Source organism: Aquarana catesbeiana, linkage group LG02, assembly GCF_042186555.1.
Source record: "Aquarana catesbeiana isolate 2022-GZ linkage group LG02, ASM4218655v1, whole genome shotgun sequence".
In the NCBI taxonomy this organism is placed as follows: Eukaryota; Metazoa; Chordata; class Amphibia; order Anura; family Ranidae; genus Aquarana; species Aquarana catesbeiana.
In genome coordinates, this window is record NC_133325.1 from 85026531 (window position 1) to 85047696 (window position 21166).

The 21166-nt window shown below is 42.4% G+C and overlaps 1 protein-coding gene across 1 annotated transcript in view; it reads right to left on the reverse strand.

Annotated features, from left to right (window-relative positions):
• Window positions 1–21166, reverse strand: part of GUCY1A2 (guanylate cyclase 1 soluble subunit alpha 2) — a 379388-nt gene that overhangs the window by 193684 nt on the left and 164538 nt on the right. Inside the window, exon 4 of the mRNA XM_073613127.1 lies at window positions 18547–19271. Coding sequence (XP_073469228.1) covers window positions 18547–19271 — 725 coding nt within the window. The remainder of the gene's footprint in view (window positions 1–18546; window positions 19272–21166) is intronic.

The following is a 21166-nucleotide window of genomic DNA, read 5'->3' on the forward strand; positions in this document are numbered from 1 at the left end:
TCGGCGTAGGGGGTTCCCCTTAAGGTCCATACCAGACCCAAGGGCCTGGTATGCTCTTGGAGGGGGAACCTAGGCCGTTTTTTTATTTAAAATTTGGCGTGAAGTTCCCCCTAAAGATTCATACCAAACACAGTGCCGGGCATTGGCGGGGATCCAAGTCGGATCCCCGTTCATGGAAAGTCGGACACATGCCGGCTTCATGTCGCAGGGCAAAGTCGGATCCAAAGTAGGACGGCTGTCGTGTCGCACCAGTGTGAACCCAGCCTTAGGTGGTTCTCAGGTGGTTAAAGTCTTCCTTGTAAAGTGTTTCTGTTACACTGCCCAGTATAGGCAAAGTATAGGTCCACTTTAATGATTTTTTAATGAACATATAACAGCAATAATTGGTGTTTTTATATGTCTAGAGATCTGAGTTAATTGGCAAATGACTCACCAGGTTTTCCAAGCCCCTAACTGATCACAAACGCTCCATAGTCCTCCCAGTTACAGAGGCAGAAAGTAACGCTGGAGATGGTGGCCCAAGGCTATCAAAGTTAACACTAGCTCATTAGGGATACGAGATGAAAAACCAATCAGCATATTTATAAACAAAGTTCTTTAGCTTTTAGGAATGAAACATTAATGCTGCTTATTGCTGATTAGGAGAATTATTCATACCGTCGCTGCTACCTATTGCATTTTTTAGTGCAATTACCAGGTAAATAAACAACATAGCTGCAAATAAACAGAGCTAATCTGCTGTGAATTTCAGATGTATCCAGAAAAAGTTGCATAGCCAGAAGCTTCTTAAAATACCATTGGGGTTCATGTACAAAGGCAAATGCATACATCTCTATATATTCCCATTAATGCCTAATGCTCAGATGCAAGGCTGGTGAACAAACACACAGTGGTCCCCAGTAACCCTAAAGCCACATTGAATTGTCCTTGAAAACACTTCTAATTACTTCAGGTTGCAAGGAACAATTAGAAATCATGTCAACACAGACATGCCAACAAAGATTTGTTTGACCTTTGCAGGAGGAATATTAGCTATGCTTTTTGCTTAATATAAATTAATTTCCATATCATTGCTCACAAAAGAATAACGTATGCATAGATGCAGGGGGATCCAGGACATATAAAAAGCCTTGGGCTGCCTGAGCAGACTGGACTCCACCTTCCAACTGAATCATAATTTTGGGTGGATTAATCTTAACCAGCAAAGAAGGGCACAGTTAAATTTGCTTTCATTGCTTTCAATCATTTCATGATTGAGAGATGTTTCAAATGTTTCCCGCATATCAATGACGTCTCTAAAAGCCAAGCTGCTCTGTTCTCTTGCCTGTCTGAGCTTTCAATATATTCCAGTGTAGAATCCACAAGAGGTTGTACGGTTCAGAAATACTGCATTGGTAGCCCTCTAGTGGATATTTCTTGGGGATCTCCATGACTCAATAGAAACAATGGAAGAAGGCGGGACTTTTAGGGTGCCAACACAGCATACAAGTGAATATATAAAAATATAAATTTTATTTGATTATATAACAATTTCTTTAAAAATTACAATACATGTTTATTAAGAGTATGTTTCATACACCAATGCAGCCACTTCTTATTATACATGTTTCGCTCACAAGTGTGAGCGAAACATGTAGAGTAATGCCCCGTACATACGATTGCTCATTCCAACAACAGAATCCATGGATTTTTTCCGACGGATGTTGGCTCAAACTTGTCTTGCATACACACGGTCACACAAAGTTGGTCGGAAATTGCAAACGTCAAGAACGCGATGACGTACAACGAGCCGAGAATGATGAAGTTCAATAGCCAGTGCGGCTCTTCTGCTTGATTCCGAGCATGCGTGGAACTTTGTGCGTTGGAATTGTGTACACACGATCAGAATTTCAAATGGATTTTGTTGTCGGAAAATTTGAAATCCAGATCTCAAATTTTGTGCGACGGACATTCCGATGGAAAATGTCCGATGGAGCCTACACACGGTCGGAATTTCCGACAAAAAGCTCCCAAACATTTTCCATCGGAAAATCCGACCGTGTGAAACATACACTTATTGAAAACGTATTGTCATTTTTAAAGAAATTGTTATATAATCAAATAAAATTTATATTTTTATACATTCACTTGTATGTTGTCTTGGCACCTTAAAAGTCCCGCCTTCTTCCATTGTTTCTATTTATATAATGGGATGTGGTACCTGATCATGATTCCCCACTGCTCAAATCAGCAATAAAACTTTCCATGACTCAATACTTGCAAGCCAATTTCAAAGCTCCAAGGGTAGGAGGAGTCTTCTCTTTTTTTCATCTTGTGGGAAATACACTATGTTGCCAAAAGTCGCATACAATTGTCTAAAATGTGTTTGTATGCTGTAGCATCAGTACCCTCCACTGGTAAAATATGATCTCAATAATTTGCAGGGGGGTGTGACCCCCCTGCAAATTATTGAGATCATATTTTACCAGTGGAGGGTACCGATGATGCTACAGCATACAAACACATATTAGACAATTGTATGCTCCCATTCTTGAGGCGTATGGAAGGCCCTTTGTTAACCATTGCTTACTGGGCACTTAAACCCCCTTCCTGACCAGGCCAATGTTCAGCTTTCAGCGATGTCACTCTTTGAATGACAATTGCGCGGTCATGCTACACTGTACCCAATATGAAATTTTTATAATTTTTTTCACACAAATATAGATTTTTTAGTGGTATTTATTCACTACTGGGGTTTTTATTTTTTGCAGAAAAAAAAAATCAAAAATTTTGAAAAAAAAAAAAAAACAGTTTTCATAGTTTGTTATAAAATTTTGCAAACAGGTAATTTTTCTCCTTTAATAGTGTGCGCTGATGAGGCTGTACTGATGGGCACTGATTATTATGCAGAGTATTACAATTAAGCGCAGGAAGCTTGTTGTATGCAGAGGATAGCTTTACTTTCATTGAGGATATCTTTATCTTAAAACAGGAACTGAACAACAAACAAGTGCATAGTGAGGAAAGCAAACACTTCCTTTCATTATATTACCATAGATACACATATTATAATACTGCAGTGCCACCTACTGGTATAGAGAGGAATAATGATTTTATATATATATATATATATTATATATATATATTTCACATTATAGAAAGCGGATTGCTGTTGTTCTTCCAACACCCCTTCTCAACAGCATGTGCTTTGTCAAATTACATTCAGGTTCTTCTGGAAATAGCTATGATGTTCCTTCAATAAAGGTTTGGTGAGTGCATCGGCAGTCATCTCCTCTGATGGGCAGTATTGAATGTCAATAACACCTTGCTCTTGATTGTCCCTCAGTTGGTGATACTTGACATTGATGTGTTTGGTCCTAGGATTGACCCTTTCTTCATTGTGTAAGCTTTATACATCCCTGGTTGTCTTCAAAAATGGGAAAAAGTTAACAAATCCATATCGCTTCTTGACAAGCGTATGCTGCTGCAATGTGTCCTGCTTTAGTTGAAGATAGAGTGACAGTTGTTTGCTTTTGATTAGACCAACTTAAGGTTCCTTCCTCATACTGGAAGATGAGTCCACTTGTGGATTTGCGGTCTGTACAGTCCCCAGCCCAATCAGCATCCACATATCCGACCAGTTTTGGATTGGATTTTGCTGGTAACCGTAACTTCATCTGAATTGTTCCTTTGAGGTATTGTATCACTCTTTTTACTGCGTTCCAGTCACGCTGAGGGAGCTGAAACTTTCCTGCATAGTATGCCCACTGCTGCGGCTGTGTCTGTTCTTGTCACAGTGGCAACATATAGCAGCTTACCGATTGCTCTGCTATACATGTCATTGTTGGGTAGCAAGTTTTCTGCTTCATTGCTCTTTTGATAGCCTGGTTCCATAAGAGTTTTCACTTCCTTTGCATCTTGCATATGGAATTGTTGCAAGATTTCAGAGATTTTTTGAGATTGGTTGAGAAGGTAACTTCCATCTTTTTCTCTCTCTATTTCGATTCCCCAATTTTAGGCAGTTCAGCAGGATCTGGAGGGGAACTTTATTTAGGCAATATGAGTTCCACTACTTGTTCTGACTCCTGCACAGGTTTTCTTCTGGTTTGTTGGACATATTCACTTTGCAGCTTTAGGAATCAGTGTTTCTGGTGATGGGCTCTCATCAAAATGAACACTACGGCTTATTTCACTTTGTCAGTCTTTGGGTATAGGATTCTGTAACCCTTAGTTTGCTTGCTGTAGCCTACTAGAATGCCCTCTATGGCTCAGTTCTCCAGCTTGGATCGCTTTTCACTTGAAATATAGGCATATGCTTTACATCCAAACACTCTCATGTGCCCTATGCTAGGCTTTGATCCATACCACATTTCAAATGGAGTACTTTTAATTGCTCTTGAGGGTAGTCTGTTCTGTGATCATGACAACATGCATCTGGCCATTTCTATAAGAGTGCGATTTTTCCTTTCTGCTACACCATTTTGTTCAGGAATGTATGGTGTGCTTGTTTGGTGTACTATTCCTTGTCTCTTCAGGTATGAGGCCACTTCTTTGCTTATGTATTCTCCTCCATTGTTGGTGTGTATTATTCCTGGTTTGTGTTGAAATTTGTTGCTAAACATGGCAATGAACTCTCAAAGTTTCTTTGATGTTTCATTCTTGGGTTTCATCAAATAAGTAGTTGTATACCTAGAATAATCATCAATGAAAGTCAGCAGATATCTGTTCCCGCCCGACGTGGGATTTTTCATTGGACCACATACGTCACTGTGTATGAGCTGCAGGGAGTGGGTAGTTTTTCTTTGAGAATCCTCTGGAAGGGGAGCATGTGTGGCTTTTGCTTCTATACAGCACTTGTATTTCATTAGCACTTTGCAAGGCGCTATTGTTAAAAATTCTGTTAGACCTCTCTTTATAATGTCCTGTAGAGCTTCTGAACTTCTGTGCCCCAGTCGCCTGTGCCATAAGTGAATACATTTGCTGTGTATGTCATTAGATACTATATTGGCTTGCTGGTCTGTGGTGATGAGCCTGTATAGGTGATCATCCAGTTTTCCTTGTGCGAAGAATCGATTGTTATTGTGAATTGTGCATTCATCACCCTGGAACTTAACTGGGAGACTGTTGTTGCAAGACTTTTCACTAATAGAAGGCTGCCTTCTAGTTCTGGAACATACAGCACTTTCTTTACAAGGATACTGTGGTGACCTCCTTGTGGTGTAAGGAGGTTCAGGAAGCCCTGGCCTCTACCTTCTGATCATAGGCGTGCGCACAGGGTGTGGCGGGTGTGCCTGGGCACACCCTAATCGCCTTGTGTGGTGCATATTCCCCCCTGTTTAGACCACTGATATTTCATCAAAAAAAAAAAATGTTGTTACAAAATAAAATATTTTTTAAAGAATAAAAATAAAACTACTGACACTGTCCACTGCCCTACTGACACCATCAGTACATATACACATGCATATGTATTTGAGCTTTGGGGTGCACACCCTAATGCCATAGGCTGCGCACACCTATGCTTCTGATGTGATGCTTTTCCCGTTTGCTAGGAAAACTTTGTCTTTTGCACTGTAATCAATGTTTGTGAAGAAGATCTCATCGCTGGTCATGTGGCTTGTCGCACCTGAGTCTATGCACCCAGCTGCACGGCTTACCGCTCTGTGTTACTTTAACCACTTCAGCCCCGGAAGAATTTACCCCCTTCCTGAGCAGGCCATTTTTTGCGATATGGCACTGCGTCGCTTTGACTGACAATTGCGCAGTCGTGCGATGCTATACCCAAACAAAATTTATGTCCCTTTTCTCCCACAAGTAGAGCTTTCTTTTGGTGATATTTGATCACCTCTGCAGTTTTTATTTTTTGCGCCATAAACAAAAAAAAGAGCGACAATTTTGAAAAAAAAAAACACAATATCTTTTACTTTTTGCTATAATAAATATCCCAATTTTTAAAAAACAAAAACATATTTTTTCCTCCAGTTTAGGCCGATATGTATTCTTCTACATATTTTTGGTAAAAAAAAATTGCAATAAGCGTATATTGATTGATTTGTGCAAAAGCGTCTATAAAATAGGGGATAGATTTATGGCATTTTTATTACAGTGGAACCTTGGTTTGCGAGCAATGCGGTTAACGAGCGTTTCGCAAACCGAGCACTGTATTTCTAAAATTCCTAACTCGGTTTGCAAGTGTTGTCTCGCAAAACGAGCAAGATTCAGGCCAAAAGCAGTGTGCAGTACCACTTTTGGCCTGAGGTGGGGGGCACCGGAGCCGAGCAGAGCCTAAAATCGTCGATCGGTGCCGTTCGGAAATGCACGGAAAGGCCCGAGGACAGTTCGGCTGACAGTTCCAAGGCTCTCCGGCGCCCCCGCCTCTGGCCGCATGCGGTATTACATCCCATTGAAGTCAATGCGGAACAAATTATTTTCATTTCCATTGACCTCAATGGGAAAACTCGCTTTGATATGCGAGTACATTGGATTACGAGCATACTCCTGGAACAGATTATGCGCGTAATCCGAGGTTCCACTGTATTATTATTTTTTTACTAGTAATGGCGGCGATCAGCGATTTTTATTGGGACTGCGATATTGCGGTGGACAAATTGGACACTTTTGACACATTTTTGGGACCAGTGACACTTATACAGCGATCAGTGCTATAAAAATGCACTGATTACTGTATAAATGTCACTGGCAGAGAAGGGGTTAACACTAGGGGACGATCAAGGGGTTAACTGTGTTCCCAGGTGTGTTCTAACTGTTGGGGGGATGGGACTGACTAGGGGAGGAGAGAGATCGGTGTTCATACTTAGTATGAACACACGATTTGTCTCCTCTCCCCTGAGAGAACCAGGATTTGTGTGTTTACACACACATATCCCGGTTCTCACTCTATCACAAGCGATCGTGGGTGCCCGGTGGTCATCACGCCCGCCGGGAACTCGCTTCGCCTCCAGGGACATGCTTCTGGCGCCTGCGCCGCCTGAGGCGTCTTAAAGAGCCGATGTACAGCTACGGCAGCTCATGCTGGGAAGCCAACCTGCCGCAGTATAACTGCGGTGGCTGGTCCGGAAGCGGTTAAAGGTGCCACTCCATGATGTGTCTGCAGTTTCCTTTGTGGTTGCTTTGACTCTTTCTTTTGTGGATAGCTCTAGCTTTCATTGCTCGGCTTTCCAGATAGAACAGTCCTTCTTTAAGTGACCAGTCCTTTTACAGCAAAAACAGGCTCTGCTTTCTTTGTTGTGCTTTGTGCCTTTGTACATCTTAAGAGCTTTGTCATCATGGTGCGTATTTTATTTCCTTCTGTCATATTCATCACTTAACCACTTGACGACCGCCTCACGCCAATTTACGTCGGCAAGGTGGCACGGACAGGCAAAATTACGTACATATACATGATTTGCCTTACGCGGGTGGGGGGTCCGATCGGACCCCCCCCCCGGTTCCCGAGGCGGTCGTCTTTTGTCCCATGGCGATCGGAGATGAGGGGGAGGCCATCCGTTCGTGGCCCCCCCCTCGCGATCGCCGCCGGCCAATCACATCATTCCTTTGCTGCTGTATGCTAAACAGCAGCAAAGGAAATGATGTCATCTCTCCTCGGCTCGGTAATTTCCGTTCCGGCCTGAGGAGAGAAGACAGGTATGTGAGTGCACCAACACTACACAACACAGTAGAACATGCCAGGCACACTAAACACCCCGATCCCCCCCCCCGATCGCCCCCCGATCCCCCCCCAATCACCCCCCAATCACCCCCCCCCCGTCACAAACTGACACCAGCAGTTTTTTTTTTTTTGTTTTTTTTTTTTTCTGATTACTGCATTGGTGTCAGTTTGTGACAGTTACAGTGTTGGGACAGTTAGTATTACCCCCCTTTAGGTCTAGGATACCCCCCTAAGCCCCCCTAATAAAGTTTTAACCCCTTGATCACCCCCTGTCACCAGTGTCGCTAAGCGATCATTTTTCTGATCGCTGTATTAGTGTTGCTGGTGACGCTAGTTAGGGACCTAAATATTTAGGTTCGCCGTCAGCGTTTTATAGCGTCAGGGACCCCCATATACTACCGAATAAATGTTTTAACCCCTTGATTGCCCCCTAGTTAACCCTTTCACCACTGATCACCGTATAACTGTTACGGGTGACGCTGGTTAGTTTGTTTATTTTTTATAGTGTCAGGGCACCCGCTGTTTATTACCGAATAAAGGTTTAGCCCCCTGATCGCCCGGCGGTGATATGCGTCGCCCCAGGCAGCGTCAGATTAGCGCCAGTACCGCTAACACCCACGCACGCAGCATACGCCTCCCTTAGTGGTATAGTATCTGATCGGATCAATATCTGATCCGATCAGATCTATACTAGCGTCCCCAGCAGTTTAGGGTTCCCAAAAACACAGTGTTAGCGGGATCAGCCCAGATACCTGCTAGCACCTGCGTTTTGACCCTCCGCCCGGCCCAGCCCAAGTGCAGTATCGATCGATCACTGTCACTTACAAAACACTAAACGCATAATTGCAGCGTTCGCAGAGTCAGGCCTGATCCCTGCGATCGCTAACAGTTTTTTTGGTAGCATTTTGGTGAACTGGCAAGCACCAGCCCCAGGCAGCGTCAGGTTAGCGCCAGTAGCGCTAACACCCACGCACGCACCGTACACCTCCCTTAGTGGTATAGTATCTGAACGGATCAATATCTGATCCGATCAGATCTATACTGGCGTCCCCAGCAGTTTAGGGTTCCCAAAAACGCAGTGTTAGCGGGATCAGCCCAGATACCTGCTAGCACCTGCATTTTGCCCCTCCGCCCGGCCCAGCCCACCCAAGTGCAGTATCGATCGATCACTGTCACTTACAAAACACTTAACGCATAACTGCAGCGTTCGCAGAGTCAGGCCTGATCCCTGCGATCGCTAACAGTTTTTTTGGTAGCTTTTTATTGAACTGGCAAGCGCCAGCGGCCTAGTACACCCCGGTCGTAGTCAAACCAGCACTGCAGTAACACTTGGTGACGTGGCGAGTCCCATAAGTGCAGTTCAAGCTGGTGAGGTGGCAAGCACAAGTAGTGTCCCGCTGCCACCAAGAAGACAAACACAGGCCCGTCGTGCCCATAATGCCCTTCCTGCTGCATTCGTCAATCCTAATTGGGAACCCACCGCTTCTGCAGCGCCCGTACTTCCCCCATTCACATCCCCAACCAAATGCAGTCGGCTGCATGGAGGCATTTTCTTTATGTCCTCCCAAGTACCCCTACCCAACGAACCCCCCCAAAAAAGATGTTGTGTCTGCAGCAAGCGCGAATATAGGCGTGACACCCTCTATTATTGTCCCTCCTGTCCTGACAATCCTGGTCTTTGCATTGGTGAATGTTTTGAATGCTACCATTCATTAGTTGAGTATTAGGGTAGGGTACAGCATTGCACAGACTAGGCACACTTTCACAGGGTCTCCCAAGATGCCATCGCATTTTGAGAGACCCAAACCTGGAACCGGTTACCGTTATAAAAGTTAGTTACAAAAAAAGTGTAAAAAAAAAAATATATATATATAAAATAAAAAAAAAATAGTTGTCGTTTTATTGTTCTCTCTCTCGCTCTATTCTCTCTCTCTTGTTCTGCTCTTTTTTACTGTATTCTAACAATGTTTTATTGTTATTATGTTTTATCATGTTTGCTTTTCAGGTATGCAATTTTTTATACTTTACCGTTTACTGTGCTTTATTGTTAACCATTTTTTTGTCTTCAGGTACGCCATTCACGACTTTGAATGGTTATACCAGAATGATGCCTGCAGGTTTAGGTATCATCTTGGTATCATTCTTTTCAGCCAGCGGTCGGCTTTCATGTAAAAGCAATCCTAGTGGCTAATTAGCCTCTAGACTGCTTTTACAAGCCGTGGGAGGGAATGCCCCCCCCCACCCCCACCGTCTTCCGTGTTTTTCTCTGGCTCTCCTGTCTCAACAGGGAACCTGAGAATGCAGCCGGTGATTCAGCCAGCTGACCATAGAGCTGATCAGAGACCAGAGTGGCTCCAAACATCTCTATGGCCTAAGAAACCGGAAGCTACGAGCATTTTATGACTTAGATTTCGCCGGATGTAAATAGCGCCATTGGGAAATTGGGGAAGCATTTTATCACACCGATCTTGGTGTCATCAGATGCTTTGAGGGCAGAGGAGAGATCTAGGGTCTAATAGACCCCAATTTTTTCAAAAAAGTGTACCTGTCACTACCTATTGCTATCATAGGGGATATTTACATTCCCCGAGATAACAATAAAAATGATTAAAAAAAAAAAAAAATGAAAGGAACAGTTTAAAAATAAGATAAAAAAGCAAAAAAATAATAAAGAAAAAAAAAAAAAAAAAAAAAAAGCACCCCTGTCGCCCCCTGCTCTCGCGCTAAGGCGAACGCAAGCGGCGGTCTGTCGTCAAACGTAAACAGCAATTGCACCATGCATGCGAGGTATCGCCGCGAAGGTCAGATCGAGGGCAGTGATTTTTGCAGTAGACCTCCTCTGTAAATCTAAAGTGGTAACCTGTAAAGGCTTTTAAAGGCTTTTAAAAATGTATTTATTTGTTGCCACTGCACGTTTGTGAGCAATTTTAAAGCATGTCATGTTTGGTATCCATGTACTCGGCCTAAGATCATCTTTTTTATTTCATCAAACATTTGGGCAATATAGTGTGTTTTAGTGCATTAAAATTTAAAAAAGTGCGTTTTTTCCCCAAAAAATGCGTTTGAAAAATCGCTGCGCAAATACTGTGTGAAAAAAAAAAATGAAACAACCACCATTTTAATCTGTAGGGCATTTGCTTTAAAAAAATATATAATGTTTGGGGGTTCAAAGTAATTTTTTTGCAAAAAAAAATAACTTTTTCATGTAAACAAGGAGTGTCAGAAAGGGCTTTGTCTTCAAGTGGTTAGAAGAGTTGGTGATGTGTGACATAAGCTTCTAAATGTTGTGCATAAAATGCCAGGACAGTTCAAAACCCCCCCAAATGACCCCATTTTGGAAAGTAGACACCCCAAGCTATTTGCTGAGAGGCATGTCGAGTCCATGGAATATTTTATATTGCGACACAAGTTGCGGGAAAGAGACAAATTTTTTTTTTTTTTTTTTTGCACAAAGTTGTCACTAAATGATATATTGCTCAAACATGCCATGGGAATATGTGAAATTACACCCCAAAATACATTCTGCTGCTTCTCCTGAGTACGGGGATACCACATGTGTGAGACTTTTTGGGAGCCTAGCCGCGTACGGGACCCCGAAAACCAAGCACCGCCTTCAGGATTTCTAAGGGTGAAAATTTTTGATTTCACTCTTCACTGCCTATTACAGTTTCGGAGGTCATGGAAAGCCCAGGTGGCACAAAACCCCCCCAAATGACCCCATTTTGGAAAGTAGACACCCAAAGCTATTTGCTGAGAGGTATAGTGAGTATTTTGCAGACCTCACATTTTGTCACAAAGTTTTGAAAATTGAAAAAAGAAAAAAAAAAAAGTTTTTTCTTGTCTTTTCAAAAACAAATGAGAGCTGCAAAATACTCACCATGCCTCTCAGCAAATAGCTTGCGGTGTCTACTTTCCAAAATGGGGTCATTTGGGGGGGGGTTTGTGCCACCTGGGCATTCCATGGCCTCCGAAACTGTGATAGGCAGTGAAGAGTGAAATCAAAAATTTTCACCCTTAGAAATCCTGAAGGCGGTGCTTGGTTTTCGGGGCCCCGTACGCGGCTAGGCTCCCAAAAAGTCCCACACATGTGGTATCCCCATACTCAGGAGAAGCAGCTAAATGTATTTTGGGGTGCAATTCCACATATGCCCATGGCCTGTGTGAGCAATATATCATTTAGTGACAACTTTGTGCAAAAAAAAGAAAAAAAGTGTCACTTTCCCGCAACTTGTGTCAAAATATAAAATATTCCATGGTCTCAATATGCCTCTCAGCAAATAGCTTGGGGTGTCTACTTTCCAAAATGGGGTCATTTGGGGGGGGGTTTGTGCCACCTGGGCATTCCATGGCCTCCGAAACTGTGATAGGCAGTGAAGAGTGAAATCAAAAATTTACACCCTTAGAAATCCTGAAGGCGGTGCTTGGTTTTCGGGGCCCCGTACGCGGCTAAGCTCCCAAAAAGTCCCACACACTTGTCATTATTCAATCACTTGGGACAAAAAAAATAAATATTCAATGGGTTCAACATGCCTCTCAGCAATTTCCTTGGGGTGTCTACTTTCCAAAATGGGGTCATTTGGGGGGGTTTTGTACTGCCCTGCCATTTTAGCACCTCAAGAAATGACATAGGCAGTCATAAACTAAAAGCTGTGTAAATTACAGAAAATGTACCCTAGTTTGTAGACGCTATAACTTTTGCGCAAACCAATAAATATATGCTTATTGACATTTTTTTTTACCAAAGACATGTGGCCGAATACATTTTGGCCTAAATGTATGACTAAAATTTAGTTTATTGGATTTTTTTTATAACAAAAAGTAGAAAATATCATTTTTTTTCAAAATTTTCGGTCTTTTTCCGTTTATAGCGCAAAAAATAAAAACTGCAGAGGTGATCAAATACCATCAAAAGAAAGCTCTATTTGTGGGAAGAAAAGGACGCAAATTTCGTTTGGGTACAGCATTGCATGACCGCGCAATTAGCAGTTAAAGCGACGCAGTGCCAAATTGGAAAAAGACCTCTGGTCCTTAGGCAGCATAATGGTCCGGGGCTCAAGTGGTTAATTTACCTTTGACATATTCCAGTGTCAGTTCCTGCTCAGGTCTGGTTTCTAAAGCATTAATAAGAGCAGTGTATGTCTCTGGAAGGCTGCTGAGGAGCAGGGCAAAAATATGGTTATGGTAATAAAGAAGTATGGGGAAAATTGGCGCTGCCCTATGAAATTTGTGTTAGTTGAGGATCTAAAAATTAAATTAAATAAATAAGTGATTATATTAGTGACTACAATTGTGTATATGAGAGAGTGTATGGGTGTGTAGGGACTGTCCCTCTATATATGCACCAAAAATAATTGATGTAAAATCCTACTAAGTGAATATATTTTGTATCATGTAGGTAAATGTAATTGCTCCACTACCGGTGAGGTGCTAAATTTACATAATAAAAAAAATAAAATAAGATAAAATAGAAAATGTTATATAGTATGTTTGTACAAAGGATCCGTGAAACTACCCACTGGTTAAATGCTCGTGCTAACCATGTGTGGTTATCAATTAGCTCCACTAGATCCGTGCTGTAAAGTCCTCCTCACACACAGAGAAATAAACAGGGGGCTTGCCTGGGTGCCTGGGCCCATAACCTATTATGCAGAGTATTGCAATTAAGCGCAGGAAGCTTGTTGTATGCAGAGGATATCTTTACTCTAATGGAGGATATCTTTATAATAAACAGGAACTGAACAACAAACAAGTGCACAGTGAGGAAAGCAAACACTTCCTCTCATTATATTACCATAGATACACGCTATCATACTTGTATTCCTGTTTTCTGTAAGACATGAAAAAGATATCCTCCATGAAAGTAAAGCTATCCTCTGCATACAACAAGCTTCCAAGCACATGATTCAATAACCTGCTAATAGGTTATTGCTGTTTCCAACACTGATAAGGTGGCACTGATGGTCACTTATAGGTGGCACCGATTGCCACTGATGAGGCAGCACTGGTGGGCACTGATAAGGCTGCACTGATAGGCGGAACTGATAGGCACTGGTAGGCGACATTGATAGGTGGCACTGGTGGGCATTGATTGGTGGCACTGGTAGGCATTGGTAGGTGGCACTGGTGGGCACTGCTTAGCAGCAGTGGGTCTGAAAGGGGCCGGACCGATGTCCCGTTTACACCAGACAGCTTTTTTTTTTCTCCTCGCACTGTCAGAGTGAGGGGGAAAAAAGCTGATTACTGGCTCTGTTTACATCACGTGTCATTGGCCGACAGCTGATCACGTGGTAAGGGACCAGGATCGGCCTCTTACTCTGATCTGTGATCACTCGAGTCTAATAGACTCACTGATCACAGGGGGCGTGCAGGCATCACATGCACAGGAGGATGTACATGGACGCCCTCCCGGCAATTTAGGCCCATGCTGTAGCCGTCTTTCGGCTATAGCATGGGCGGCAAGAGGTTAAAGCCAGGCCTATAAAGACATGGTTTGATGAGCCTAGAGTGGAGGAACTTAAATGGCCTGTGGAGATCCCTGACCACAACCTTACATTCTCCTTTCGGGATGAATAGAAATGTCTATTACGAGCCAGGTCTTCTTGCCCAACATCAGTACCTGACCCTTTACAAATGCTTTTTTGGTTTAATGGGCACACGTCCTCATTCCAAAATGTTGTGGAAAGATTTCCAAAAAGAGTGGAGACTGTTATAGTGACCTAGGTGGGCCACTTCATATAAATAACCATGATTTTGGAATGAGCTTTTACATCCAGCTCTCCCTCAACCTAACCTAGTGCAGACAGATTACCATATAACAGCATGTCCTTTAACATAAGACTCTACACTGTAGCATTTATCCCTGGAAGAATCAAGAAGAATGTCTACTTCCCCTCCCTTGGGAAATCCTAAAAGGAAACTACAATGTTGGGAGTCAGGATTTAGTTTTAAGATAATATGTTTTAAAACCAATATTTTTCATAAAATTATTACTTAAAACAAAAGCATGGGCAAAGCTTTTTGGCCATACAACTCTTGTGGGTCACAGGCGTACACTTACTTTTGCTCTCCTGTGACCCAGAGTCAGCTAAAAATGGGCTATTGCTTGCTCTCAGCTGACATAGCAGAGCCGCTCCAGGCTCTGAAAGCATCCGACAATATTCTCAGGATCCTCCCAGCTGTCTGATTGACATCTGACTCCACCTGTCTCTGATAGTCACTGCTCTCTGCTCTGAGAAGACCAAGAACTGAGCGATCAGTGTTCACATGAAACCTTAATGATTTGGAGAGGATCTGTAAAGAGGAGTGGGACAAAATCCCTCCTGAGATATGTGCAAACCTGGTGGACAACTACAAGAAACGTCTGACCTCTGTGATTGCCAACAAGGTTTTTGCCAGAAAGTACTAAATCATGTTTTGCGAAGGGGTCAAATACTTATTTCACTCACTCAACCACTTCAATACCAGGCACTTAGACACCTTCCCGCCCAGACCAATTTTCAGCTTTCAGCGCTGTCGCAATTTGAATGACAATTGCGCGGTCATGCTACACTGTACCCAAACAAATTTTTTTATCATTTTGTTCCCACAAATAGAGCTTTCTTTTGGTGGTATTTGATCACCTCTGCGGTTTTTATTTTTATTCACAATTAAAATAAGACCGAAAATTAAAAAAAAAAAACAAGTTTTTCTTTGTTTCTGTTAAAATTTTTTGTAAATAAGTACGTTTTCTTCTTCAATGACTGGCACTGATATGGCTGCACTGACGGGCACTGATGAGGTGGCACCAATGAGGTGGCACTGATAGGCAGCACTGATGGGCACTGATAGGTGGCACTGGTATGCGGCACTGATGGGCACTCATAGGTGGCACCGATGGGCACTCGTAGGTGGCATTGTTTGGTACATATGGGTAGCACTGATGGGTACACTTATGGGTGGCACTGATAGGTGCCACTGATGGGCACTGGTAGGTGGGCACTGATGGGCACAGATGGGCACTGACAGGTGGCACCGATGGGCAATGACAGGTGGCACTGATGACACTGATTGGTGGCACTGATAAAATTTATTGGTGGCATTGCTGGGCATAACTAAAACATAATGGTGCCAATCAGTGCCCATTTGTGGGCACTGATTGACACAGATTGGGCACATTGGGCACATGTGGATGGCCATGGGGTACATACCTGGCCATCCACATGTTGCCCCTTCCCTGGTGGTCCTAGTGGCAACCCCTGGTGGTCCAGTGTGGTGATCTGAGGGGGGCTGCGCTGATAAACAATCAGCGCAGACCCCCCCTGTCAGGAGAGCCGCGGATCGGCTCTCCTCTACTCAAGGTTGTCAGAGTGAGGAAAAGCCGATCAATGGCTCTTCCTATTGACATCGTGATCAGCCGTGATTGGACACGGCTTATCACGTGGTAAAGAGCCTCCGCCGGAGGCTCTTTACCAAGATCGGTGTAGCGGTGTGTCAGGCTGACACACCGCTCCACCGATCGCCGCGATGCGCGCCCCTACCGCGGGCGCACGGCGGCATGTTATCCTGCTGGACATCATATGACGCCCAGCCAGGATAACGGAACCACTTCCTGGATGTCAATCCGCTATAGGGCGGGCGGGAAGTGGTTAAAATGCAAACCACTTCATAACTTTTTTGAAATGCATTTTTCTGGATATTTTTTGTTGTTATTCTCTCACTGTTAAAATAAACCTACCATTAAAATTATAGACTGATCATTTCCTTGTCAGTGGGCAAACGTACAAAATCAGCAGGGGATCAAATACTTGTTCTGAATACACCAAATAAAGAATATATAAAACATGATTATTTCCCTTTAAGCTTTCTACAAATTTGCAATAGTTAAACACAATCTGCGGCAGCCAGCAATTCATTTGAACCATTTTGTATAAAGGCATTTCCTTCAAAGGTTAAGCTGTACTGTATTTGAATAATTTCCTCTTTAATTTGACTCATCTATTGGTTTAAGTCATTAATGTTGTAAAAGCTTTTATTCAGTAAATGGAAGAGCAATCAGTGTAATATAACAAGAGAGCATGAAATGATATTGTAAATTGTAAACCTTTCAAAGCACGATCAAGTGCACCATTTCTGGCATAGCCAAAATAATTACCAAATAACTGCATCTCTTTTGCCTTGTTTAGTATAATAGTGGTCATAATTATGAGAACACATTCTTTGATTTCACTACTACTGAGCAGCTAATATACAGAGAAACATTTGCTTGAACTCATTTAGAAAAAGGTCCTCTTAAAGTGTGTATCCTATCAAATTTATGTTTAGTTTTCGATTGGAGGGATGAAATCTTTCATTAGGATTTGATGCTCTCTGTGGCCCCCTATTTCCTATCCTAGTGTACATGTTGTCAGTGGGCCACGAAGTAAGTAGAAATCTCCAGCAATGACACAGACAGCAATTAAAAACTTATGGGAGTTCCATCCTTCAATACTCTACCTAAAAAAAAGGGGGTTCATTGCTGTTGTGTCCCCTTTAGAGCGTTTTCCCCTCGCATCTTGTCTAGGTGAAAATGTTGTCACTCAGATAGGAAGTAAGAGAAAATTTCCTTAATCAAGCCATTGGCAGCAATAAAAAACAGGTTTTAACCCTTACTTACCATATCCAAAACTAGGGTTGGTTTAGAGTTGAACTTTACATTTTCATTGTGTGCTGTGTAGTTTTGCTTTTTTTTATATCTAGTATACCCACAGCATATGAGAAAGTCAGTGATGGGTTGAGATACTGATGTGATTCTAAAATGAAAATACTAGCACAAGCGGGTGATTTGCCGCACTTGCTAAATGTATTAAATTCTCTAGGGACAGTTTAGTATTGGTGAACAAACTGATCATGTGTATGCAGCGCCTTTTAAGGCAGAATCATATTTTAAAGCAGAACTACAAAACAAATACAAAACTTTTAGACTATTTTATCTGCCAAATTATTTGTAATTCTGGTCAGCCAATCTTGTGATTCAGATTCCCTTGCAGGACAGAACACTGGACCCTGACCTCTTTGTAGCCTGCATTAAAGTCTTGTAACACCATTGGGACTGTTACACCAGTGGCCCTTAACCTTTTCAAGGCCAAGATCAACCAGGAAATCTTGTAATTCTATATTTAAAAGGACCATCAATTTGTATTTTTTTTAATCTTTATGCTGCTAGCATTAGTGGATAGATAGGAGAGTATATCATATTTACTTGTTTCAAACCATGTTCTTTTTATTTTCTCAGTTACTTACTAATTTCCAGGCCTAGGCAAATGATGCCATAAATCCCAGTAGTCTTCAGGAGGGGAGGAGGGGTTTTCTCAGCTATGCAAACCCTCTCACCTTCCCAAGCTAAGAGCAGATGGATTCCAGGAAGTAAATACTATGTTTGGGCTGGAACCTGCTTCGTCTGGGTAGCTATCCCACCAGGTCTAATGTGAACTGTTGCTGAATTACTTCAATACAAGTTTTATATTGCACCTGATTGTGTGAATTATTGCCTCCGCACTACACCGCACCCCACCTATAGGTGAACATTAATAAAATTTGGATTTTCTTCATTTCCTGTCTTGGTGACAATAGTCTCCAGGATAGAAAGTGAAAGTGACCCTATCAAACAGGGTCACAGCCAGCAAAAAAAACTCAAGACAGGTTTTAATCTCTCCTCATTCTACCTAATATTGTAACTCCACTTTGGACATCACCATTTTACCTTGCCAAGTATGTGCAATTTTCATCATTTCTGCTTTTAAAAACATTGTTATTATTTTTTTAGAGGACAAAACATGACATGTACATATCAACTATCTCTGTTCAATCCAACATGGATACACAGAATTTCTGTACAACAATTTGTGGTACTTGTATGAGCACTACATTTTGGAGACCCTTACCTTGTCTGTATTCTCCACATTGGAAGAATCTAGAGTATTCCGTATGACAAAGGGCGTAGACAGTCTCAGGAGGACCTGTTCAAAAGTACAGATGATTTTCGGGGATACTATTTCAAAATTATCATGAAACTTCATAATTTTGTGAATTTCACATTTTATCAGCTTTCTAAGTCCTTCTCCTAGCTGGACAATCAACATATTTGGGTCGAACATCAGGTGGAAGGGGAATGCTCGACAAAACGTGTTGATACTTATCCTCAAATCAGACGGAAGTCTGGATGATCTATGTGGAGGTAACTTAGTGATATTTGCATTATCACATTCCTTAATTTTATAGTACTGAGTGTTACAGTTACCCGGGCTAATTATTTCAGGAAACACATTCTCATTGGTGTTGTTTATCTGTTCCACCACAACTTTAAGCAAGTAGATCCTTTTTGCAGCCGCCTTTATCATACCAAGCATGGCAAATCCTACGATGGGATGAAGATGGAAGCAACTGAGCACAAGGGTCCCATCAGCAAGCTCTTTGCATAGGAAAGAAGGGGATTCCAAAGACACCTGTCTTCCGATTGAAGTCCTAATATGTTCCAGCAAAGCATCAAACCCATTGAAGAAGTCATGCAAAGTCCCACCAACAGCTCGGAGGACCCTTTCATTCTCCTCAAAGCAAAGGCTGAAGAACTCCTCGCCAAATCTTTCTTGTAATTCTTCAAACGTGAGACCTAAAATTGTGCAAATACACATTATTATACATAATGTTTCAACATTATTTGCTATTGCAAGGTCAGTTTTTATTGAGTTCTACATACTGAACATTAAAGTATATCAAAAGCCAAACTATATTTCTTAAAGAGTAGGGATGAGTTAAAACTCTGTCAAGCTTTTTTAGAATCTATGTTTTAATTGGGGAGATTTCCCTTCAATGCCTGTCCAGTCGACACAAAAGGAAGTGATAGGAAATCTTTCCAAAGTGAGGGAAGTCCCCCTTGCCCAGTAGCGGTACGAGAAATGTACTCTACTGATGTTGCTGACAACTGTAAGATCTCTCTAAAGTAAAGGAAATACAATTTTAGTTGTCACCAGAACAAGTGTCTCCATTGGAAGATTTCCCCTCTATTCCTGTTTTTGTAACAACTCAAAATGTTGGTTTTTCCCTTACTTTCAGTCCCAGTGACAATGGTTACTAACACAAGTATAGGGTGAATCTCCTCAGCAGGGATACAGTCAGCAATTAAAATCCGACAGATGTCATTCCTTCCCTACACTATTCAAAACAAACAAAAAAAGTTTGGGCTTTAGATACAATTTAATTAAGGAGCATAGCAATACCACGACCATAGGGTCAGTGCAGTTGCTTAGTAGTGTTGCGGTTCTGACCTAATTGTCCCACATGCATATAAATGTTTTTTTCAGGGGTCTCCTCCCACAACTCCATAACATACTGGTAGGTTAAATGGCTCCAGTTTTTGTTTGTGGGAATGCATTGGTATCTGGGAATCTGGAATGAGATTGCAAGCTCCTCAGGGTCAGGAACTGATAGGAACGGTACTCTAGAAATGGTTACAAAATTTGTGTCTGCATTTATATATAAAACAAATAAATAAAAACAAGGAACCCCTACAAATTCAGATGTGGTAAAGGAGTCAACTTTATTCTGAAAATGGAAAATGTGTTCACCCATGTGTCCAGGTTTACAATCAACCATGAGTAAAATTGGGAGTTTTTGTTTCAATTTTCCAACAATTTTGGCATCATTGCATCATTTCAGTAAAATGTTTTGGAGTAAATAGGGAACGCTAAATTAAAGTAACTCTAAAGGAAAGAATTAAAAAAACAAAAACAAATATGTTATACATACCTGCTCTGTGCAATAGTTTTGCACAAAGCAGCCCCAATCCTCTTCTTTTTGGATGCCCCACCGGAGGTCCTGGCCCCTCCCCCCTGCCGAGTGCCCCCAATAGCAAGCCTCTTGCTATGTGGGCATGAGAGCAGGCTTGCTCCTGAGCCGCGCTCTGTGTATCCATTCACACACAGAGCGCTGCTTGACCCCACCCCCGCTCTCTCCTCATTGGCTCACTGGCTGTGATTGACAGCAGTAGGAGCCAATGGCTCTGTTTGCAGTGTTTGCCAATGGGGATAGAGAGACACTGGAGAGCCACTGCTCTCACGAACATCACTGGATCGAGTTCGGGTTCAGTTAAAGTGATTGTAAAGTCTTGTTTTTTTTTCTATAAAAATAACAAACATGTTATACTTACCTACCCTGTTGCAGTGGTTTTGCACAGAGCAGCCCAGATCCTCCTCTTCTCGGGTGCATTTTCTGTGCTCCTGGCCCCTCCCTCCTGTTGAGTACCCCCACAGCAAACAGCTTTCTATGGGGGCACCGGAGCTGAGTCACAGCTCCCTCTGTACATTCAGACATTGAATCATGGCCCGCCTCACCCCCTCTCTCTCCTGACTGGCTAGCCAGCTTTGATTGACAGCAGCGGGAACCAATGGCGCCGCTGCTGTGTCTCAGCCAATCAGGAGGGAGTGTCAACGGCCAAGACACTCATGGACATCGCTGGACAGAGATGGGGCTCAGGTAAGTCTTAGGGGGGCAGAGAGGGGCTGTTGC